At 42.1% G+C, this 26,623-nt stretch overlaps 1 protein-coding gene across 1 annotated transcript in view; it reads right to left on the reverse strand.

Moving 5' to 3' along the window:
- The window catches only part of NTSR2 (neurotensin receptor 2), a 31,805-nt gene extending 23,392 nt beyond the window's left edge, over positions 1–8,413 (reverse strand). Inside the window, exons 1-2 of the mRNA XM_075266805.1 lie at positions 7,580–8,413; positions 250–535 (exon numbers count right to left, since the gene is read on the reverse strand). Coding sequence (XP_075122906.1) covers positions 250–535; positions 7,580–8,224 — 931 coding nt within the window. The 5' untranslated portion in view covers positions 8,225–8,413. The remainder of the gene's footprint in view (positions 1–249; positions 536–7,579) is intronic.
- Between the last annotated feature and the right edge of the window lie 18,210 nt (positions 8,414–26,623).

The raw sequence follows: 26,623 nt of genomic DNA on the forward strand, positions 1-26,623 counted from the left end.
ACAAGCTGCATATTACCTGTTGGACATGTAGGGCCCATGGACCTTGTGTATTGCCTATAACTAGGACTGAGAAGGATATTCATCCCCTTCAAATACCTTCATGGAGCTTTGCTTCTTGTGCAGGAGTTGCTGAACTTAGAATCGATGAAGCATGTAAATTTTCACATTTCCCATGATGATAATTTATACACTGATAATATATACAAATTATGCAATAATATAACAAGAAAAATAGGTGAATTTCTTAACTGAGCATGTAAATGCTGTGCTGTAGGGACTGAATGCGGTTGGGTTCACTGGACACCGTCAGGCTCTTCTTGCCACTTGTTCCTCCTACACTTATCTTTGACGGACCAGTGGAAGAAGAGACAGACCACTGGGACTTATGAACTTCTTTAGAAGCTCTGTGACTCTTGGTAGAAGAATGTAACGTCAAACATGCCCGGGAACGTAACGTCTCAAGTTGACTGACGGTAATGCAATTCAGTCCACCAATCAAGGTCACTGGAAGGACGAATGATACAAAGGCATTGACCTGAAAGATGGAAAAAGCATAGATAAAAGAAAAGGCATACATAACATCAGTTGGGAGAACCCATTACATTGGGGGTAGACGTGTCAAGAAACAACCATGAACATACAAAGATACCGTATTTTCTACTGATGGTGCCAACTTTATTTATCGATTTTGCTTGCTTATATAGCACCAACATATTCCACAAAACTTTACAGACATTGTCATCATATATCGCCTGTTAGTATGTCTTTGGATTGTGGGTGAAACCTGGAGTGCTTGGAGGAAACCCACACAAACATGGGGAGAGCATGCAAACACCATTCAGATGTCGTCCTAGGCTGCAAGCAAACTCTGGACCCCAGTACTGCAAGGTTACCGTCCTAACCACTGAGTCACCTTGCACCTGTCCTCTCAGTAGGACCCCACCAATCCTTAGTACAGTGATTCTCAAGTGGGAAGCAACAGAAACTTGCCAGGGTTGCTGAGACACTTTGGTAAGAAGATGAATGCATGTCTTGATTCAACTATATCTGCATCCTCAGGACTCAGATATAGCTGAATACAATTGTGAAGTTTTTAGCTTCATGATACGCCATTCAAGCTGCTGCTGGTGATGTCTGTGACTCAGTATAGGCCTGATGCATTAAGTTTAGGACAAGAGGAGGAAAGCAGCAGAGAGCTCTGTAGGAATGGGACAAGAATGACTTATTTATATGGCACAAGAGTGGGGTTACTGGGGAGCATTATAATATAAGTAGTGGCCTCTGGGGAGCATTACAAGGTGTGTAAAGGTCAATAGGTATCATTGAAAACTGAGTAAGGATTTATTGGGGATCATTATAATATGTGTAGGGGCCACTGGGGGGCATTATAATATATGTAGTGGCCACTGGGGGGCATTATAATATATGTAGTGGCCACTGGGGGCATTATAATATATGTAGTGGCCACTGGGGAGCATTATAATATATGTAGTGGCCACTGGGGAGCATTATAAGGTAGGTAGAAGCCAATAGGGACCACTGCAAAGTGAGTAAGGATTCATTGAAGTTCATTATAATATGAGTAGAGACCACTGGGGAGCATTATAATGTATAAAGGAGCCACTGTGGAGCATTATACTGTACAAGGAAAACTAAGAGAGCATGGTGAAAGTCAGTTTACTATGGATGGTGGGTTGTGGTAAAAGATGAGTTTTGATATGTGCTGAGTGGAGGTTGTTGGGTGGGAATGGTTTAGTAGGGGAATCTGAGTAGACCCAATGACCCTAAGTATTATAAGGTCAGTTATTCATCTTAAAAGCCACCATGTAATACTACATTCTCCCTCCATAACCGGTGGAAGGAATAAACCATTACAGAATGTAAATGGCATTTCCTTGAGATATACCATTAAATTACAGGATTGGAATACCCCTTTAACCGCCATCACTTGGAACTGAGTGATTCATGTAATAAGTATTTTTAGGATTGTTATTTTTACCAAGCAGTATTACGACTGTACCAGCCTGACTGACGTATGTAGGAGAAAAAACCCTTGGTCCTCAAGTGCTGGTAACAGGTGGGAGGAGGTAGAAGAGAGAAACCAGAGGCGGACTGCTGTTCTCCCCGCGCCCGCACCTGCTCGTTCTATAGAGACACCGGTGGATATTTTTAGTATTGTTATTTCTATCAAGCAAGAACTTTAATGTGCTTGTTGTTCCAGAACAATGCTTTTATGTATGGTAATTGTATGGTATCCCTAGCTGGAGGACCCCCTTATATGCCAAGAAGACAGTGGCATCTAGAGTCAAGGGAGCTCAACTTTATTCACGTCATTGTCAAAGAAGATCTAATACAGAAAAAGCAAGTTCTGAAAGTTATACATTTATATTGCATCAAGCTATCTATCCATCCATTATCTATCTATCTATCTATCTATCTATCTATCTATCTATCTATCTATCTATATTATGTCAGTCTTCATAACCCCAGAGCAGGTAGGGGTTAAACCTCATTTATGAGAAGACTTGCATGTTGAGGGGAAATGTACTGTGCACCAGGTATAGGAGGTGTGCGCCTCAGGGGAAATGTACTGTATGTCAGCTTATAACTGGCGTACGTTTCCCACATTCTTTCTTACGCCAAATTTCTGGTGTAAATGATAATATATCTGCGCCCCTTGCATGCCCTCACCATTCTCACTTATTGGGAAAGTGGCAAAGGTGAGTTTTAAAAAAGTCTCAAAAACTGAAAAGTGACATACAAGGCATAATCTATCTGGTCCATTATACTCAGATAGATACAATATATACACATTACACATATATATGAACATTACACCTATACATTACACAAAGACATACAAAATACACAGACATTACATACATGATACACACTTGTAAATTACAACTTTCTTCTGCAGAACTGTCACGTCCCCGCAATGGAGAGCCCCCCTGTCCAGCAGGACCTGCGCCCCGCCTGCGCTCTTCTCTGCACCCTACAGCACCTCACTTTCTGTTACTCCAGACAGAGTTGGCAGAGAATAAGGGAAGGCAGGAGCTCTAGAAAGCCAAGTCCTGTGTGTACAACCTCTTTAATGAAGTTGTGCTATATTACTAGGCTGTGTTGTCATTTTATGATTTTGGGGAAATCACTCCCTGTAATAAATCAGCACTGCAACCCCTTCATTCTGAGAATTGTGATGCATAATTCCACTGGGGCTGCATTGTGCAAATATATCTATCTATCTATCTATCTATCTATCTATCTATCTATCTATCATCTATCTATCTATCTATCTATCTATCTATCTCCTATCTATCTATCTATCTATCTATCTATCTATCTATCTCCTATCTATCTATCTATCTATCTATCCATCCATCTACTATCTATCTATCTATCTATCTATCTATCTATCCATCCATCTACTATCCATCCATCCATCTACTATCTATCCATCCATCTACTATCTATCTATCTATCTATCTATCTATCTATCTCCTATCTATCTATCTATCTATCTATCTCCTATCTATCTATCTATCTATCTATCTATCTATCTATCTATCCATCCATCCATCTACTATCTATCCATCTATCTATCTATCTATCTATCTATCTCCTATCTATCTATCTATCTATCTATCTATCTATCTATCTATCTATCTATCCATCCATCCATCCATCTACTATCTATCTATCTATCTATCTATCTATCTATCTATCTATCCATCCATCCATCCATCTACTATCTATCTATCTATCCATCCATCTACTATCTATCTATCTATCTATCTATCTATCTATCTATCTCCTATTTATCTATCTACAGTCCTATGAAAAAGTTTGGGCACCCCTATTAATCTTAATCATTTTTAGTTCTAAATATTTTGGTGTAGGCAACAGCCATTTCAGTTTGATATATCTAATAACTGATGGACACAGTAATATTTCAGGATTGAAATGAGGTTTATTGTACTAACAGAAAATGTGCAATATGCATGAAACCAAAATTTGACCGGTGCAAAAGTATGGGCACCTCAACAGAAAAGTGACATTAATGTTTAGTAGATTCTCCTTTTGCAAAGATAACAGCCTCTAGTCGCTTCCTGTAGCTTTTAATCAGTTCCTGGATCCTGGATGAAGGTATTTTGGACCATTCCTCTTTACAAAACAATTCAAGTTCAGTTAAGTTAGATGGTCGCCGAGCATGGACAGCCCGCTTCAAATCATCCCACAGATGTTCAATGATATTCAGGTCTGGGGACTGGGATGGCCATTCCAGAACATTGTAATTGTTCCTCTGCATGAATGCCTGAGTCGATTTGGAGCGGTGTTTTGGATCATTGTCTTGCTGAAATATCCATCCCCGGCGTAACTTCAACTTCGTCACTGATTCTTGAACATTATTCTCAAGAATCTGCTGATACTGAGTGGAATCCATGCGACTCTCAACTTTAACAAGATTCCCGGTGCCGGAATTGGCCACACAGCCCCAAAACATGATGGAACCTCCACCAAATTTTACAGTGGTTAGCAAGTGTTTTTCTTGGAATGCTGTTTTTTTTGGACGCCATGCATAACGCCTTTTTGTATAACCAAACAACTCAATCTTTGTTTCATCAGTCCACAGGACCTTCTTCCAAAATGAAGCTGGCTTGTCCAAATGTGCTTTTGCATACCTCAGGCAACTCTATTTGTGACGTACGTGCAGAAACAGCTTCTTTCTCATCACTCTCCCATACAGCTTCTATTTGTGCAAAGTGCGCTGTATTGTTGACCGATACACAGTGACACCATCTGCAGCAAGATGATGCTGCAGCTCTTTGGAGGTGGTCTGTGGATTGTCCTTGACTGTTCTCACCATTCTTCTTCTCTGCCTTTCTGATATTTTTCTTGGCCTGCCACTTCTGGGCTTAACAAGAACTGTCCCTGTGGTCTTCCATTTCCTGACCTGGAAACTGACAGGTTAAATCTCTGAGACAACTTTTTGTATCCTTCCCCTGAACAACTATGTTGAACAATCTTTGTTTTCAGATCATTTGAGAGTTGTTTTGAGTAGCCCATGATGCCACTCTTCAGAGGAGATTCAAATAGTAGAACAACTTGCAATTGGCCACCTTAAATACCTTTTCTTATGATTGGATACATCTGGCTATGAAGTTCAAAGCTCAGTGAGGTTACAAAACCAATTTTATGCTTCAGTAAGTCAGTAAAAAGTAGTTAGGAGTATTCAAATCAATAAAATGATAAGGGTGCCCATACTTTTACAAATTTTGGTTTAATGCATATTGCACATTTTCTGTTAGTACAATAAACCTCATTTCAATCCTGAAATATTACTGTGTCCATCAGTTATTAGATATATCAGACTGAAATGGCTGCTGCAAACACCAAAATATTTAGAACTAAAAATGATTAAGATTAATAGGGGTGCCCAAACTTTTTCATAGGACTGTATCTATCTATCTCCTATCTATCTATCTATCTATCTATCTATCTATCTATCTATCTATCCATCCATCCATCCATCTACTATCTATCTATCTATCTATCCATCCATCCATCCATCCATCCATCTACTATCTATCTATCCATCCATCCATCCATCTACTATCTATCTATCTATCTATCTATCTATCTATCTATCTCCTATTTATCTATCTATCTATCTATCTCCTATCTATCTATCTATCTATCTATCTATCCATCCATCCATCTACTATCTATCTATCTATCTATCTATCTATCTATCTATCTCCTATCTATCTATCTATCTATCTATCTATCTATCTATCTCCTATCTATCTATCTATCTATCTATCTATCTATCTATCTATCTATCCATCCATCCATCTACTATCTACTATCTATCTATCTATCTATCTATCTATCTATCTCCTATCTATCTATCTATCTATCTATCTATCTATCTATCTATCTATCCATCCATCCATCTACTATCTATCTATCTATCTATCTATCTATCTATCTCCTATCTATCTATCTATCTATCTATCTATCTCCTATCTATCTATCTATCTATCTATCTATCTATCTATCTATCCATCCATCCATCTACTATCTATCTATCTATCTATCTATCTATCTATCTATCTATCTCCTATCTATCTATCTATCTATCTATCTATCTATCTCCTATCTATCTATCTATCTATCTATCTATCTATCTATCTATCTATCTCCTATCTATCTATCTATCTATCTATCTATCTATCTATCTCCTATCTATCTATCTATCTATCTATCTATCTATCTATCCATCCATCCATCTACTATCTATCTATCTATCTATCTATCTATCTATCTATCTATCTCCTATCTATCTATCTATCTATCTATCTATCTATCTATCTATCTATCTCCTATCTATCTATCTATCTATCTATCTATCTATCTATCTATCTTCCACTTGTCCATCTTTCTGCATTCTCATCTATACACATTGACATCTTGAAGATCCCCGGGTAACCCTGACAGACACTGTACTGTATATAAGTCTGGGGTCCCTTTTCTTATTCATTTCGTTCAGTTCTCTCCCTCTTCCCCTCCTGTCACTTGTCCTCCGTTGCCATCTACTGTGTTTAGAGACATAATGGACCATTATACAGCGATACACTCATGTAGCAGAGATGTATTTGTCATCTAGTGCTCAGTTGCTCCATTACAGTGAAGTATGTCTGCGGTAATAGATCAGACTTGGGCGGACTGATCAATAGTAATTGTACTGAGATGGTCAGCAGATATTGCTGTATTTCTGAAGCACATCACCTATACAAGAGTATTCCAGTTACTACAAGTGACAAGATAGTGGGTGACTTGTTGCTTATTGGGCGTCTGACTGCTGGGACCCCACCGGACATGAGAATGGGGGTCTCTTGTAGCCCCTTGTACATGGCTGGCACTCTGTTCACCTCTATAGGTTGGCTGTCGCTCCATTTAGATGGGAGAATGCTCTGATTTCTGTGATTTCAAGGGGGTTGTACTGCTGGGTAGGGGGTAACTTGAAATACCCCTTTAAGGAAAAGGTGCAGAGTCTTTTAAAATGTGCCATACTCTGTGCCCAATTTTCCTGTCCATAAAGTGTCAGGTACAGTAAAAAGCAGGCACGGATCAATAACATGCCCTATAGAAGAAGTACGGAGCACACGGATTAGTCAATGTGCTCAGATGAAACAAAGGACACACTCATCTCAACATCTGACTCACTCAGCTCTGCTACATCATTGTTTAGCAGATTATTGCAAAGATACATTGACGGTATATAGAATTAGAATACTGTATAGAAAATATTCGTAGAAACAAAGAATACTACATTATCTTCTATAGAGAGTGAGGTCTATCTTGGATTTGTCATGTGTTTCCCACCTGTAGCTCAAGGCATATCCAGATGGAATAGGAGTCAGACAACCCTCATTGCATCTTCATATAAGTATACAGATGTAGCAGAGGTTGAAGGGCAGATGCGAGTTTGCTAGCTGGTACAAATGAATGAGCTGGTTAAATGACACATTCAGCTCTGCTACATACACACATTATAAATGAGCCTTGTAGTTACCTGTATAAAGATCTTCAGAGTGGCCGTAGACACCAAACTGGTACACACTAAAGAAGAGGGGTCCAGCTCTCCTTCAGGGGTGATGTTCTGGTACCTTACCCCCATGATAAAAGCCATGGGCAGGGCAAATACTATGGACGAGATCCAAATGACAGACAGAATCTTCTTAGTCCTCATCCTAGACATGATCATCTTAGCCTTCATGGGGTGGCAGATGGCTAGATACCTCTCACAGCTCAAGCTGGCGATGTTCAGCACGGTGGCATAGGAGCAGATGTCACGTAGGAAATAGTAACTTCTACACACAGCATCCCCAAATACCCAGGGGTAATGGAACCAGATGAAGTTATAGAGCTCTATGGGAATACTGATGACCAGGATGAGGATGTCGGACAGTGCCAGGCTCACCAGGTGGTAGTGCACGGTGCCCTGTAAGCTGTGCAGGCTGCACTTCTTCAGCACCAGCTGTATGGTCAGCACATTGCCTATGGTGCCCACCAAGAAGATGAGGATGTAAAGAACCGTGATGAAGACTTTCGACGACAAGTTGGTGTCGACACCCAGGGGGTGCGAAGTGTCACTGGTGGCATTTGGCACTTCCGAGAACCAAGTAAGATTGTTTAGTGCCAACATCTCGTCTGCCATCCTGCTACTGATTCCTTTAGATGTTCCTCTGCCAGGTGTGGACTTCTTATCACTCCATGTCCTCTCTGTTTCCCACTTGGCCTCACTTAGTCATTCTTCATCCCTTTACCTGCACAGCCCACCTACTCAGAAATTTCCTGTCTGACTCTGCACTAGTTTATTAGTCATGCCAGCCTGATACCCAAGACGTATTCAGCTCCAATGTGAATGGATAATAATATTGGAAGAGAAGTCTGTGAGCTGGGCTGAGAGGCAGCGGCAAACCAGCAGAGGTGTAGGAGGTATTTCAGGGGCTGCAGGCAGGGAGGGCTTTGCTTGCTGAGTGACTGCTTGTCTGCCAAGGACCTATCAGCTGTGTACTGTATAGTTTCCAAGGATTTGATTCCTGGAGGTACGGATTGATATAAATGCGACATTTAACAGGTGTGTAATCCCCGGGGTCTCATCCATGGTTACAATAAATCCATAATCAGCGTCACAATGACAGGAGATTATGTTACCTGCGGCAGAAATGACTAAATGACTGGAGATCATAGCGCTAAAAGACCGGCTACAGAAATGATTATGTTCCAGCTTTGCATTGGTAATAGGCTGGGTTCACACCTGCATTCCTTACAGAGTGGGTTTTTGTGCAATAGACTATGAGAAAAAAAAAAACAATGTTACTCGCCCGATGCAAGAATAAAGACTCAATGCTTTTTCGTCATATTTCGATCAGTGGGGATTCAGCGGAGCCGGCGTAGATCTGTGACTTCGAAACGAATAAAGGCGCGGTATTAACAATGGAACAATGGAAATGTCATAAAGTAGCAACTTATACAAAAACACTGTATAACTTACAGTGAAGCAAAAGGCAGGGTGGGATGGCAATATTACTGGAGGGGCACCACTATTAAGTGTATGTTCACGTGGAGTTTTTTGTAGGCGGATTTTGACGTGGAATCCGCCTCAAAATCCGCCTGCAAGAACATCTCCCATTCATTTCAATGGGAGTCACTTGCTTTTTTTTCCATCCAGTGGCGGAGTCCACGGCTCGAGACTCATTCCTGATTAGGCCCATTCATTCGGGCCTAATTAGGAGCGGGATGCCGCGACGAGATGGCGGTGCACTGCATTGGCATCCCGCTGCGGCTAGCCGCGTAGAAAAGGTTTCCGTCATGTGAACATACCCTAAGGGACTGTTCATACGGCAGAATCCGCTCAAAAATCTGTGCCAGATTTTGCCCTGAATCTGCCTCCTACTGTTTTCAATGGGAGACAGAGATCGGGGCAGGATGCTGAAATATAATCATCCTGCTTGATTTTGCAGCAGATTTTGTCGTTGAGCGGCCATAGAACCCGCAGCGTAAGACAGTCATGTGGAAAGTCAGAGGGACAGAAAATGAGGAGGAAGCTGTCATATGTCTGACTCATTTCCATTTCATTCTCCAGTGTCTGAATAGGCCCTAGGGGTAGGTTCACATGATGTGGTCTTCTGACGCTAGGTTCACACCAGCGTTCTTCTTTCCGTTCTGTGCATTCCGTCTTCTGCATGCCAGAAGACGGAAAGCACAGACTGGGTCCGGCCATGAGCGGCCGTGAGCGTTTTATGCTCTCCGCCGCGAAAGTGGATTTTTTTATCCGGACACAGAGTACTGCCTGTCCAACTCTGTGTTCGGATTATAAAACCCGGTTTCGCGGCGGAGAGCATAAAACGCTCACCGCCGCTCACGGCCGGACATCTCTCTCACTCATTCAAATGAATGGGTGAGAGAGACTCCTGCAGGTTTCCGTCTCCTGCCTCTGTTTTAGGCAGGAAACAGAAACCTGCAGAACGGAGTTCACAACGCAGATGTGAACGAGCCCTGACTTAGATTCCTCTCCAAATACCAGCCCAGTGGAACTAGTGCTATAAAGATGAAATCAGACCTTGGATTCTCATATTAAGTAGCCTCATATTCAATGGGTGCACCACATACTGCAGTCCAGCCATTGAGCATGCAAAACAGGGGTGGTCATTATTAGCTTCCATTGAAAACAATAGGAGGCAGATTGCATCCAATTTCCAGACTAATTCTGATGCAGATTCCTTATCAAAATCAGCTACAAATTCCTCTATGTGAACTTAACCTAAATTGCCAGGTGATACTCCCTTGTCCCTAGTCCAGTTAATAGCTGGTGAGCCTACCACCTCCATCCACCCTCTGTTAGAGGAATATTAAAGGGGTTCTCCCATCTCAGTGTCTCAGCACTCTGGCTGCAGCGTATGCTTTTTACTTCCTGTATTTCTCACCCCTCTCTTCCCTCTTGCTGAACGGGACACAGAACACTTATACAGATCAGATAATCTGCAGATGCTTGTACAGAATGAACTCAGTGTTATCTGTGTGTTTATATAGAGCGATAACAGACTCGGATTTATCAGCAAACTGCAATTAGCTGAAAGATTGTCATTCCGGCAGAGCAGTGAGTGACGTCACTTGTCCGATAGGTTCTTGGTTATAGCAATGCTGTTTAAACAATGGGAAGAATAATGTCACATAGCAGGCAAACAAAGCACAATTTCTAAAGCAATATATTTAGAAAATGCTTCAATTTACATAAGCTACCAGTATAGATAGAATCTTTGAGATGGGTCAACCCCTTTAATGTTATGGCATATTCCATGGGTATAGGATATAACACCATGATTCATGGGAGTCCAACCTCTCAGAGACCCAACTATCTAGAAGACAGGGAGAATGTATGATGGGGATTTAGTGCAATACCATGTATCCTAGGTGTCTAGGAGCGTCACCTAACTAGGTTTGCTGCATGTTTATGTCACTTGTACGTGTTGCTGCCAAGCAGCAGGTCTGCAAGCAGATTATTGCCCTTAATTGCCAGGCTATATCGGGATTTGCCACTTCAAACAAGTCCAGGCATAAATAGCAGAAATCAATGTCAGCAACTTTATTCTAAAAACCATGAAACTGTGGGACTTCCATCAGTCAGTACATTTTGGTCTATCCTAGAGATATGTCACTTATAAAAATGCCTTTAAGGTCTCATGCACACCATGTGTACAGACTGAGGCTCTTCCGATGGGGGGACCGATGCTCTGTGCCATTCCTATTATTATTCAGCAGGTGATATCCTACTCTATGAGATGATCCTCATGGATTGTGATTGTCATCAAAACATGCCATTAGGTTTTGATACAATTTGCACCAATTTTGCCATCTTGTAAGTTCAATTGTGCTAGGCAGCTATTTATACCTCTCCCCCATTGCGTGCACTATGAATATGTCTTCTGTTTGTGCAGCAGGTATGACAGGTCTATCATGTTAAAAAAAAAAGACAAAGACAAATGATGCAAAATGAGAGCAATGTGAGTATTTGGCCCTAAGATATACCAGAATAGATGCCATCTGTGACATCTGTCATTTTTTCAGTGGTGCAGGTCTCTGGGCAACAAATCCCAACACTGGAACAAAGACTATACATGATAGTTACTTACAATATAGAAGAGAAGACTGTATATGTGTTTTTGTTACAGTGATAGATGAGCCAGAAACTCCCTTAGACTTTAGTTGAGATTTCTGCAATGTCTTGCTGGGCTGTCTGTTCTACAACTGTATAAGGGCTCGTTCACATCTGCGCCCGGGACTCCGTTCTGCAGGTTTCTGTTTCCTGCACAAAACAGGGCAGGAAACGGAAACCTGCCAGTATTTTTCCAAACCCATTCATTTGAATGGGTTTGAAAGGTGTCCGGCCGTGAGTGCCGGTGAGCATTTTATGCTCTCCGCGCCAAAACGGACACAGAGTCAGACATGCATTATTCTGTGTCCGGTTTAAAAAAGCCGGTTTCGCTTCAGAGAGCATAAAATGCTCACCGACGCTCACGGCCGGACTCGGTCTGCCAGGTTTCCATCTTCTGCATGCAGAAGATGGAAACCTGATAACGGAGACCCGAACGCTGGTGTGAACCCAGCATAACTCTTCAAACATGCTATCCTATCAGTTTTACTTTTGCCAGTAATCACATTATGGCTGAAACACATTTTACATTTGTCACTCATGCTATAGGGATATATAGTAAGATGCAGTCTGCTTCCCACCCCTATCCATAACTGATATTGTTCTGCCATTCTTCCAGGAGTAACTGTATAATAGCAAACAAATAGCTGATGTAGACACTGAGAACCAAAGGTTCGTGTTGGAACAGAGGTCTGCGCTCACTGGTGGGTCTTAATAACAATGTAGAGACCGGATATTCTGATACAAAACAGGTTTATTGCGAAACAGAAAAACAGCACGACACATTTTGGGCCACTACGGGTCCTTTCTCAAGTGCAAGAAATGCTGGTTCTGTGTCTACATATTCCTCCTCTGGGTACCCGGTGTACTGTTGGTTCTGCTGCCACTCTTTTCCAAAAGTGTTACGTATATACTACGCTTAGAGTGCTCGGCGTCTCTCCTCTGTGTTTTACTGTAAACAAATAGCTGAGAAAAGCCCAATTGATCATAATATAGGAGATCCAGGAACACTGAACTGCAAGTATGGGCCAAATCCATGCAGCCATGGAGGCAAAATACAGGATAAAAAAAATCTATATCCCATCTGTAACCACACAAGCAGCCAGAAGTAGATACTAGTACAAAGAAGGCTTTTCTTACATTGTAAGCTGTGAGATTTGTAAAATCTTTAGTCCTTTGCACACAGCAACAGTTCGCAGACGTGTGTGTGGAGGTTATGAAGTGAATCAACTCCACCTATCTGCATTCACTGTAGGAAGATAGAACAGAGCCTCCCCTTACAGACGTCTTTCTTATCTAATGTATCTATGGATGGACTTCCCTGGTAACAAAGGAGTGAATGGCATATTAGCTAGAACAGAGACTCCATTAAAACTTTAGAGAGGTTTTTCAGGCACAAGAATTGTCACCAGTCCTGTTTGTAGCTCAGTCCCTTTCAAGTAAATGGGACTGAGCTGCAATACCAAGCACAGGCACTATACAATGTATCGTCGTGTTTGATGAGCAGAATTCAAACATTGCAATCTCTTCAAACAGGTAATGGATGAATTACTTGGTCAAGGACAGGTCAACAATGTCTTAGTCGTCTTTATGGAAGATTTTTATGCACATGAATCCTACAGAAGGAAATTCTGTCTGATGCCGTATAAGAGTATTACAGCCTGTTCACATGACTCTGCTGTGTGCACAAGGCATTACAAATTACTCATGGAGACCACCAGCGCCGCACCTCCCGTGAGGCGACCTGAAGTGAGCGCTTCAGGTGGCGCTATGCCAGGGCCTCAGGAAGGGCGGCATTTTTGACTGGCTTAGCACCGAGCGGTGGTTTGGGGAGGCCACTGGAGCAGCGCTGCTCCAGCAGCCTCCCCTCACGCTCAGGCAGAGAGCAGGTCATCTCCGTGCCTGCTCTCTGCCAGCGAACGGCGCTAAGCCCCGCCCCTTCGCTCTACCACGCCCCCTTCACTCGGCCACCCCCTCCTCCCGGGGGGGGGGGGTCGGCTTTCTGTAGTTCGCCTCGGGCAGCAAAAGGGGTAGGTTCACCCCTGGAGACCACCATGGACTCCACCAATGGTGTCTATGACAATGGAGATTTTTTATTTCAAAAATTCTTTAAAAAATAAGTAAAATGTTGACTTTTCAGGACTTTGTTCCACCATCTGTCAGTCATATCCTCCACCAGGTAAAATCAGTGAATGCCACCTGCTGCCAAACCATACACGGCCATACCACCTTATTGTCCTGCTTCTATAGATTGTGGACACTCAGTCTAGAGCGGCAGAGAATAATACCAATGATAACATGTAAAATCCATTATGTTACCGATGAATTAACCCTGTACAGACAAAAAGATCTGTCCAGGTCACTTCATTGAGAGTCAATGGAGGACTGCACTCCAGAAAACAACTCGGCTATAAGGAGCAGATAACTATACAGTACGACTGTCCAGGTTAGACCTTGGCGGACAGTTATCATGGAGGAATTTGTAAAGTCAATTTTGCTGGAGTCTACAGATGACTGAAAATGAGCCATACCGTGATACAATGGTGTATGATGGAGGCTGCGCAGGTGTAAACTATAGGAACATCTACTTACTAGAGATGAATGAGTAGTGTTCGATCGAGTAGGTGTTTGATCGAATACTACGGTATTCGAAATACTCGTACTTGATCGAACACTACTAGCTGTTCGAAGTTTAAGGTTCGATGCAGAACCAGCATTGATTGGCAGAATGCTATACATTCTGCCAATCAACGCTGGTTCTTCTCTTACCTTTAGAAGTCTTCTCCGTGCAGCGTCCCCGCGGAGTCTTCCGGCTGGAATTCACTCTGCCTAGGTATCCGGCCTAGGCAGAGCCGACTGCGCATGCGTGGGCATGCCCTCGCATGCGCAGTCAGCTCTGCTCAGGCGTCGGGCCGGGCAGAGCCGACTGCGCATGCACGTTCGGCTCTGCCTAGGCCCCGATGCCTAGGCAGAATGAATTCCAGCCGGAAGACTCCGCGGGGGCGCTGCGCCGGGAGAAGACTTCAAGGAGAATCCAGCCCGACCATCACTCATGGACTTGGTAAGTATAATGTTATCGAATTTTGCGTACCCCTGAAATGAGCATTTACCCCCATAGACTATAATGGGGTTCGAAATCCGTTCGAACAGTCGAACAGTATGCGGCTGTTCGAATCGGATTTCGAACCTCGGACATTTTAGTGTTCGCTCATCTCTACTACTTACACATGTACAATTCATGAGGGAGTGGATGCAGTGACATACAGAGAGGGTGCAGAAGTAGTAATCGCTACAGGGCCCTGGAGCCTCAGGGGGACCTCTCTAAAATATAAGTAGACTAGCTGTTACCCGCGACTGCGGTCTGCGGTGATTGTAGCAGTGGGTATATACAGGCGCGGGTAGGGTTTTCGTACTGTGTATAAGGGATGGGATATGAAATGTAACTTTGTATCTTGTTGTTGCTGTAATTCAGAGAATACGTGAGACTTTTGTGTTGAAGCTAATTTGTATTTGCGCTGCTATATATACGCTATTGTGAGAAACTTTACATAGTGACTTTGGGACAGAAGTATTTGAAGTTAACCCTTTCCCGCCGATGGCATTTTTTGATGTTCGTTTTTGACTCCCCTCCTTCTAAACCCCATAACTTTTTTATTTCTCCGCTCCCAGAGCCATATGAGGTCTTAATTTTTCCTGGGACAAATTTTTCTTCATGATGCCACCATTATTTATTCTATATAATGTACTGGGAAGCAGGGAAAAAATTCTGAATGGGGTGGATTTGAAGAAAAAATGCATTTCTGCGACTTTCTTACGGGCTTTGGTTTTACGGCGTTCACTGTGCAACCAAAATGACATGTCCCCTGTATTCTGTGTTTCGTTACGACTCCGGAGATACCAAATTTCTTTGGTTTTATTTACATTTTGAGCCCTTGAAAAAATCCCAAACTGTGTTAAAAAATTATTTTTTGAAAAGTCGCCATATTCTGACAGCCGTAACTTTTTTATACGTGTGTGTACGGGGATGTAAAGGGCGTCTTTTTTTGCGGGACCGGGTGTACTTTGTAGTTCTACCATTTTCGGGAAATGTTATTGCTTTGATCACTTTTTATTCAATTTTTTATCAGAATCAAAACTGTGAAAAAATGGCGATTTGGCACTTTTGACCATTTTTCCCGCTACGGCGTTTACCGAACAGGAAAAATATTTGTATATCTTTGTAGAGCGGGCGATTTCGGACGTGGGGATACCTAACGTGTATGTGTTTCAGAGTATTTGTAGCATTTTTAGATCGCCTAGGGGTATTGACATGGGTGGGCGGTGTCGCGGATTGTCAGAGCGGTGGGGGTTGGCAAACATGGCTGCTCCGGGGCGTTAAAGAGAGCCTCCTGGAGTATCGTTAAGGTGAGGGGCAAAGTGGTAAAGTATATGTATATGTGATTGTGTGGGGTTAGGGGCGAGGCTGCAGAGGGCAATATGAATTTTGTGGCTTGCTATGGTCCAAAGTGTGTGAGATTGCAGAGATGGTGGTGTGAGTTTGGGTTTTGTGGGGGTCCTGGCACAAACGTATGTGTGCTATTGTGACAAAAAGTAGCCTATTGCGCAATCGGGTGTATTAACTATGTTTGTGGAAAATTTCAGCCAAATCGGTGGAGCGGATTTTCCGTGATTGAGGAACAAACATCCGAACATCCAAACTCACAAACCCACAAACTTTCACATTTATAATATTAATAGGATACCATTACTATAGATAGCACATAGTAAGTGGGTCCCATTACATGTTTAGCATTGGCGCCTGGGAGATTCAAGACAGACCTCTGAGTGGTTGCTTATTTGGAGTCTTTGTTGCCATGATTGACTCCAAATTGATCACAATGTTTGATAATTTTATGTAGAAATTATTAGGGCGCATTCACACGGAGTAACGCCGGGCGTGTATCACAGCCGTACACGCTGGTGTTACGGCAGACTGCTGAACACTTCCCATTCACTTCAATGGGAACGCTCGTAACAGCGGCGTTTACGAGAGCTCCCATTGAAATGAATGGGAAGTGTTCGGCAGTCTGCCGTAACGCCGGCGTGTACGGCTGTGATACACGCCCGGCGTTACTCCGTGTGAATGCCCCCTTAGAGAGTTTATTCACTTTCTACAATTGATGACCTATTCAATGTCGTACCCTAATATATCACCGGTGCCGAGGCAGCGTGGCAGAGCCATATTGCTCACTTGCCATACTAAGTGTAGCAGCAACTGTAGTTACCGTAGCATTGTGTTATTTAAGTCTATGGGACAGAGCTGCGGTACCTATACTCGGCTCTACAGTTTGTATGGCAAGTGAGCAGCACGGCTCTCCAATGCTATGTCGGTACCGGTGACCTGGAGGGATCCCAGGTGTCGGACCCTTGCAGATCTAATATTGACATAAAAAACAGATCTTTTTTAGAGCGACAAACTTTAACTGGGGTTATTTTAGAAAGTTTCATTTGCATTAGGACTTTTGGCACTGAATCACACCTATTTGTAACTCCTGGGGGTCCCTTTTATTTAACAGAAGCTGAAAAGGGGTTATTGAGTACAGTCGTGTGGACCATTATCAAGCACTTAGGGATAATAAGAGGCTGGGATTTATTTATAGTAATAAGTGGCTAGAGTTGAAGAGTCGCACAATTGATGTATGAATTTACACCTGCGTAGTACATGGTAATAACTGGTGCTGGAAAAAAAGGGAAAGTGAAAAAATAAACATTGTAATTAACACCTACGATGACGCCACGCTAAAACCGAAATCACAGGAAATAGAGATACAGTACACTAAGCATGCACACGCTGTACCGCCTAATAACAACTGAAGTTCAAAAACTGACGCAGTTTTTGAGGCAGTTTTTCACGAAGTTCTTAAACCAAAAACAATAAAGAATTCAATATGAATGGTGAATACGAAGGAAGTCTTAGATTTCTGGCTTTGGCTCAAGAATTGCCCAAAAACGAAATTTCTTGAAAAGAGCTTTGTGCGAAACTACTCAGGCCTGGTTCACATCTGCGTTCAGTAATCCATTCGGGGAGTCTGCATGGGGACCGAACGCATTGGTAAGCGGTGTGCAGGGAAAGGACACGGACCCCATAGACTATAATGGGGTCCGTGTGCTTTCTGCGCGGTGTCCTGTGTCATGTGCACAGAAAAGTAGATTGTGAAGTACTTTTCTGTCCATATGACTCATTTGGTCACCACGTGGAAAGCTCACGGACCCCATTGTAGTCTATGGGGTTGGTGCCATCAGTTGTGTTGTGCAGAACTCAGGTGGATACACAGCTGATAGTCCTACTGAATAGACTGGTAGAATTTGTATTATGGTAAGAAAAAAGCAGCTAAGTGAAGAAAAACGAGTGGCCATCATTACTTTAAGAAATGAAGGTCAGTCAGTCCGTCCAAAAACTGGGAAAAATTTGAAAGTGTCTCCAAGTGCAGTTGCAAAAACCATCAAGCGCTACAAAGAAACTGGCTGACATGAGGACCGCCCCAGGAAAGGAAGACCAAGAGTCACCTCTGCTGCGGAGGATAAGTTCATCCGAGTCACCAGCCTCAGAAATCGCAGGTTAACAGCAGCTCAGATTAGAGACCAGGTCAATGCCACACAGAGTTCTAGCAGCAGACACATCTCTACAACAACTGGCCTTCAAGGTAAAATAGCTGCTAGAAAACCACTGCTAAGGGCAGGCAACAAGCAGAAGAGACTTGTTTGGGCTAAAGAACACAAGGAAATCTGTGCTTTGGTCTGATGAGTCAAAATTTGAGATCTTTGGTTCCAACCACCGTGTCTTTGTGTGACGCAGAAAAGGTGAACGGATGGACTCTGCCTGGTTCCCACCCTGAAACATGGAGGAGGAGGTGTGATGGTGTGGAGGTGCTTTGCTGGTGACACTGTTGGGGATTTATTCAAAATTGAAGGCATACTGAACCAGCATGGCTACCACAGTATCTTGCAGCGGCATGCTATTCCATCCGGTTTGCATTTAGTTGGACCATCATTTATTTTTCAACAGGACAATGACCCCAAACACCTCCAGGCTGTGTAAGGGCTATTTGACCAAGAAGGAGAGTGATTGGATGCTACGTCAGATGACCTGGCCTCCACAGTCACCATACCTGAACCCAATCGAGATGGTTTGGGGTGAGCTGGACCTCAGAGTGAAGGCAAAAGGGCGAACAAGTGCTAAGCATCTCTGGGAACTCCTTCAAGATTGTTGGAAGACCATTTCCGGTGACTACCTCTTGAAGCTCATCAAGAGAATGCCAAGCGTGTGCAAAGCAGGAATCAAAGCAAAAGGTGGCTACTTTGAAGAACCTAGAATATAAGACAGATTTTCAGTTGTCACACTTTTTGTTAAGTATATAATTCCACATGTGGTAATTCATAGTTTTTATCCCTTCAGTGTGAATCTACAATTGTCATAGTCATGAAAATACAGAAAACTCTTTGAATGAGAAGGTGTCTCCAAACTTTTAGTCTGTACTGTATATAATTTTCCTACCTCCCCTTCTCTCTGTATGTTCTGTTTTTACTGAAAATTATTAAAAAACAAAAAAGTGACTATGACCGTGTGGTGATATTATTTTATCCCTGTATGGCGACATTATTTGGTCACTGTATGGCACTGTGTGGCTATTATAGCCCTCACATTCTATATGGTATATTGCGTATAATTCTATTTTATCAGTGCTGTATAACCACAGCTACAAAGTCTGAATACGTCCCTGGCAGTCATTAGAAACCACAACATACCAAAATGAACATTTTTCCCTTCTTCTCATCTTCCCCCTTCTCCTCCTCCTTCCTCGTGTCTAAAAATTAGCACAAATGAGGAAACTGACACATTTTGTAGGTCATTTTGCAAAATAAGGTTACGGAAATAACCTCATTAAATGTTGTGGGCAGAATCATCTTTTCTCATCTGGGCTACATTTTACTAATGACCCTCATGGCTTTCTTTTTGGAAATACTTGCAAAGCGTGATCTTTTTAACTATTGTTATACCGCACAAAATTATGATGTTGTTTCATGCATTGTTAAATTAAAGAGGACCACCATCAAATCCAACTTTTTCCATTCTTCAATAAGCGCTGCTTTACTGATTCCGGCGCAGTTGGATTTTTTTCTCTAGCCCCCACCATTCCTAAGCAATCAGGACTTTTAGTTTTAGCACACTATACACTAAGTGGGCGGTTCTAAGCAGGAGTAGGTAGTCTGGGACTGCCCATCTGAGAGTAGCATAGTAGGCGCTCAAGCTAACAATGCTGATTGCTCAGGAACGGTGGGGGCTAGAGAAAAAATTCCAACTGTGTCAGATTCAGTAGAGTAGCACCTATTAAAGGATAGACAACGTTGGAATTGGTGGAGATGGTGACAACTCCTCCTGAAAATGACTTTTTCTCTATTATTAAAAGCTCATATACTGTATAGTGGTGAGCATCATCTTCCACCAGTATCGACTATGACCTTTTCTGCTCAATTAATGGAAAGTAAATCTTGGCCGTAGATTGGGTCGATCTTCACTTTAATTAAATGTTGTCATATAGGAAAATCTAAAGATTATGGCTGCGGCAGAGTTGTGTCTGACAGACCCACGCTTACTGAAAAGTCATTAAATTGTATATTTCCATAGGTAGATATCCTTATAAGATGTCAGAGATATTACAAGAAACTGAGAAGCAACAACTCTGATGAAACGGAACAGTCAGCTGGTGAATATTAATATTTGCAAATCTATATTAAAATTTACTTTATATGTTCATCACGTCAATGAACTATTGGTATCAGATTATTAAGAAATGAGGAGGGACCTCCATGGCATTCATAGACGGCGTAGATATTATTACTTCTCCCCTCGCTGTACATATGACCGGCAGGGATAAACTGTAGGAAATTATAACATTGATAATTACAAATACAATATCATGACATTTCAATCACTTAAAGGGATTGTGCAGGACTAGAACACATGGCTGCTTTCCTCTTCACAGGAAGTGGCATTAAGTATGTTGGTCACATGGCAAAGCTACAGCTCAGTGCCATTGAAATTAATGTGACCAAAAAGCAGCCATGTTTTCAAAATCCTGCAAAACCACTTTAACCACATTATGTCTGGGTGACCACCGTCCAGGGCAGTTTAACCATTGGGCTAATGATGTATCCACAGTGGGCTCTATGGTAGAAGGGGCAATCGGGACAGTCTGCATTTCATCTGCTGTCTCCATGTTATAGGCAGCAGGTACAAAAGTCAACTCTATCTGATTGGGGGTTCACTTAGGAATATTTTGGTAAACACCACTAATCTAGCTCCTTGGGAATTGAGTAGGCGCCATGTAAAGCTTTATCACTGCCCCCTCCAAATTGTAAAATCTATTCCAAATGATAGCGATTGGGTCATTGGTAGTGGGTGGGCTGATGGAATGGGTCCGTGTGATTGCCGCGAGATCTCCACAGGGAACATGCGGACAGGAAAGTACTTCACAATCTACTTTCCTGTCCACATGACTTGGCAAGCACACGGACCCCGTTATAGTCTATGGGGTCCATGTGCTTTATTTTATTTTATTTGATTTTTATTGAGGAAAGGATTAACAAAGGGATAAATTTTACATTACAATAAACTGAAGATAAATGAAGGAAAAAGGAACAATGCTCATTGTCAGACTAAACATGAGTTTAAATCAGAGTTTAACACTAAACGCAACCAGCAAACAATCGCGAATAGGCTTGAGCGAAGTCGTTGAAGTGTGCATAGATGTACGTTGGCCGTGTCACTCTTCAGGAGCTATATGATGGTAGACCGATTAGAGCATGGGTCAGGACGGGGGGGGGGGGGGGGATTTAAAGGGGCTGGGATGAAGGGAAACAGCATAAAACACATAAGTAACATGCCGAAAACAGTATTACTTTAGTAGCATATATATCACAGCATAGCTCAAAGCAAGGTAGCGCAATATCTGGCGATGGTGCAGATGAGTGCATAAATCGGTAAACACGATGTCCTCCAAACTAGTAGAAATCTAGTAGATAAAGCAAATGTCAAGGAGCCACACTGGGAGAGAATGGGGTCTGGGAGGGGGGTCCCTCCTGCTCTCCATAAAGGAGAACCAAAGGGTCCACTTGGATCGGAAAGCGGGAAGAGCGTGACTTTTAATAGCCAGCATCCGCTCCTAAGGAAAGGCCAAATCAACATGGTGTATCAATTCACCCACTGTCAAGCAAGGCGTAGATTTCCACTGTCTTACAATCATAGACCTGGCTGCTAGTATAATCTGTCCCAACACTACATATGTACCCGTGGGGAAAGAGCCAGCATCCAAGTAGCAAAGTACTAGGCTCGGGGAAGGGAGGATAACGAGACCAGGTACAGAAGATATAAATTGAAATACAGCTACCCAAAAAGCCTGCATCGGGGGGCATTCCCACCACATGTGTAGGAGAGAACCTACACGACCACATGCCAGCCAGCAAAGCCTTGAGAAGGAGGAATCTACATGCGCAGGTCCATGTGCTTTCACTGCAATGCCAATGCATTCGGTTGTCCGTTCGGATTCCCATGCGGACTCCTCGAATGGCTTAACGAACGCAGATGTGAATGAGGGGTAAGTCTTTGCAGCTCCACTCACTGGCTTCAGGACCTACACAGGTCGGGTCATGTGACAGTATGAGGTCCTGCACACATTGCACATCACAATTTCATCATAGTCTTGAAATGTATGTTAACTCCCTTTCTTGATCTTGGCCTGACTTTGTTTCTCATATGGTGGTACTACAGGGGAATTAAATATATACTGCTATGTTACCCGGCAGATTATACCCTGTGGGAACGCATCTCACTAAAAGGGTTTGTCAAAAATGGACAACCCCTTTTACCGAATTTTGTACCCAACATTCCAACCAGCAGTGTTCAGGAAAAGACTTTGGGAAAGTATTTTAAATACAAAATACTTTCATCCCAAATTATTTTAAATAGAAATACTAAATACTACTTCAAAAGTATTTTAAAGATACTAAAATACTTGAAATATTTAAACAAAAATTTTTATATATTTTTTTAAGTTTACCAAAAAGTGTAATGTATAGGTTTAAACATCTTTTAATAACAAATGCAAATAAAAATCCAATCATTTTATGGGAAAAATACAGAATTTTTTTTTTCATTGAATGGCATTGGCAACACTATCCCAATTCCTGAAAAGCGCGAAATGTGCATTCAAAAAACCTTAAAAAAATATGCGGGAAAAATATGCAGAAGGAGCTATTTTACTGTATTTTATGATATGATACAGTAATATATTCCCGATCGGACACTTTTTAAAAAAACAAGTAAATAACATGTTAAAAACTTAGAAATTGTTCGTTTTTATCATTAATAAATTAACAAGATAACGTAGCGTGGGTGAGATTCTCGTCAATTCTCCTCAATCTCGGGACACGTGAGAAAATTCTTTGAACGTATTTTACTTGTTTTAAAAAAGGATATTAATTTTGTTTTTTATATTTTATGTAATTATTAGAGATGAGCGAACACTATTCGAAACGGCCGAATAGCACGCACCCATAGGAATGAATGGACGCAGCCGACACGCAGGGGGTTAAGTGACCGGCCACTGGCAAAGTCTGCGTGCCAGCCGATTCCATTCATTCCTATGGGTACATGCTATTCGGCCGTTTCGAATAGTGTTCGCTCATCTCTAATAATTATATTTAATTTTTAATTTGAAATCGGCTTTTTATTTAAATTTTTAATAGTGTGGTAAAAAATAAATTGTCCAAAAAGAAAGGAAAAGGCTTTTATCACTTTCAACTCACGCACCCCTAAACCGTATGTCCAGTTTTAAAAATTTGCTTCGGGGTTGGGGATTGTAAAATAAAAAGCAAACGGTTATGTAATTAAATAACTTTCCCTTAAGTTCTTAAGGAAGTTGAACGTTGAGTTTATTTGACCTGTGATGAACTTGTTTGGACCGGCCTTGCAGTAAGCAGACACTTTTTGTCTTGCCCCTGCCGCTTCGGATTTAGTATTGTTAATTTTGAAAAAAGTTCCGTCCAAAATTGCAGGGAGATGTTTGAGATCTTTGAGATCTGAATCATTGTCGGTTGCGTCCCCTTCACTGGTATTACGATTTTCCTCCATTTTTGAAGACATTTTACGGAATGGATTACGCGATCGGGAAGATTAAAAACTAGAAATAAATCACGCCTCAGTACAAGGCGGACTTGCGTTGCTGGAACGCGCTGGAATTTTCCCTCCTCTCGTCCCACCTCACATGAGATATGAGAAACGATGAGAAAAGAGTGATGACGTGACTCGCGCTGTTGCTTTTTATTTAAGTGCGGTGAGGCGGGTTATTTAAATTACGTTTATTTTGAATTTAGACAGTAATTAAAATACGTAAAATACTTCCTAAAAGTGTTTTAATTACAAATACAAAATACTGAATAATTACAAAATACAAATACCTGACAAGTATTTTAAATACTATTTTAATTACCGTAAATACTCAAGTATAAGCCAATTTTTTTTTTTTTCTTTGGGGGGGGGGTCTCTGACCAGCCGCAATAGTAATGTATAGAATCTCCCATAAAATAGTGAAAAAAAGATGCTTTAAAAAAATATAATAAAAAAAAAAAGTAAATAGAAGTTGTAAATCCCTCCTTTCCCTAGAATACATATAAAAGTATAAAATGACTGTGAAACACAAAAACATTAGGTAACCCTGTGTCTGACAGTGCCCGGACTACTGAATATAGCGTATCTGCAGTGCTCCTGTTCCATCAGGAAGGGGTTAATAGGGAGCACTGCAGATACCCTATAGTCAGCCAGGCTGAATTCCAAGTGGGGGAAAAATACCCAGTCCTCAAGCTCAGGGAAGGGGCAGACAGACAACCAAAACACCCCCTCCCCTTCCCCAGCACCTACTGCACCCAAAAACTCCGACCATTTTAATGTTTGAAATTTTCCAGTAGCTGCTGCATTTCCCCCCCTCGGCTTATACTCGAGTCAATAAGTTTTCCCAGTTTTTTGTGGTAAAATTAGGGGCCTCGGCTTATATTCGGGTCGGCTTATACTTGAGTATATTCGGTACTTGTATTGTAAATACTCCCGTACACTGCCATCCAGGCTAAATCAAATGTGTCAGCCCCATTAACCTACTGAACTAGTATTTTTTTTATAAAGTGCTCACAGTCATCGATAATAGTTTTTTCCTATAGTCTGGTCTATGCTGTTCAGTATGCGCCAAATACATTGGCTCCTTTGCCTACTGAGCCTATTGCATGGACGAGTAAGTAAGTTACAACATGTTCTATACAGTAGGCTGCATTACAACACCTGAAAGTGGAAAATCCTGAATAAATCTGTAGTAAGTCCTTTAGTAGTGATCCCACTGAGACCCTACATAATCCTCAAGCTCCAGACTGAATGACTTTGGATAAGACCTGTACTCCGCTCATACATAAATACAGCTCCGACACGCTGCTCCTGACAGCGAGCGACACGCGTAAACACTCTCTGTTGCTAGGTTACAATTTATTATCATAGTTGGAAACCATCAGCTATAAATACAAGTCCATTAAATTCATAAATTTTCTGAAATTCATAAATTTATTAAGAGGCGTATTACCTTCCGACGTCTTGGTGTCAATGCTGAATTCCCCCAATGTCATCTTTCATATTTTATTATATTTATTTTAGATGGATATAGTTTTTTTTTACAATTTATGAAATAAATGCAATAATTAAAAAATTTTTAACAAAATAACTACAATAGCTGAATTTATCACCTTTCATAAAGAGGTTGATCTACAAGGATGACCTATTCTGATCCAACAAAATTTTTTAAAAAATTAGCAGGGGCCCACTGGGCCCTCTAAGGTTGTGGGTAGGGTTGAGCGATCGTGTTTGGAAAAGATCGGATTCCGATCGGCGATCGAGAAAATTTCACGATCGCCATCGGAATTCCGAACACGATCTTTTTATGTGGGATCGAGATCGGTGATCTTTTCCCACAATGCTTTGCTTAGCCTTCACACTGAGTATACGCTGTATACTCAGTGTGAAGGCTCCGCTGCAGTTCCATAGGAATGAATGGAAGCAGCCAGCACACAGCCTTAACCCCCTGCGCGCCGGCTGCCTCCATTCATTGGAATGGGAGGCTAAACTAACATCTCTAGCAGCTACTTACCTCTAGAGATGGCTGCTCCGGTGCCCTCCTTCTTCTTGCCTCGCTGCCCCGCCTACTAGGTTAGTGTTTAAAGCGCTAGGTAGGCAGGGCTTGTGGCTTAGGAGAGTGTGGGTGGGTACAGGGCCGGGAGACGTGACGTCTCCCCTCCCAGTACCCGCCCACACTCTCCTAACCTGGCAGGGAGGGGGCAGGGAGCAGCGTGCAGCGGCAGCGAAGCAAAGAAGAAGGCACCGGGCACTGAACCAGACATCTCTGGAGGTAAGTGGACACCAGGAGAGACTAAGTAGCCAGAGGATTAAAAAAAAAATCCTCTGGCTACTTAGTGATTCACTACACAGCGTGGATTCTAACAATTGTTAGATTCCATGCTGCATAGTGAATAGGATTGCTTTTAAAATCCGATCTCCGATTAATTAAAAAATCCCATTGACTTGCATTGGGATCGGAATTGGGATCGAGATCGGGTTCGAATGAAAAATGATCGGAAATCGGATTTTAAAATCGATCCTGAAAAGTCAACCCTAGTTGTGGGCCTCGTGGAAGCCACTACGGCTGCTATGGCGGAGTAGGGAGAATACAATTGTGCTACTTTAGTGTAACTTACGATAAGAGATGTTTGAATGTCAGCTCACTGAAATATCAAATATCAAATTACATGTGTCTACAGAGGTCTATAGAGAGG

Source organism: Leptodactylus fuscus, chromosome 3 (genome assembly GCF_031893055.1).
Source record: "Leptodactylus fuscus isolate aLepFus1 chromosome 3, aLepFus1.hap2, whole genome shotgun sequence".
Lineage (NCBI taxonomy): Eukaryota > Metazoa > Chordata > Amphibia > Anura > Leptodactylidae > Leptodactylus > Leptodactylus fuscus.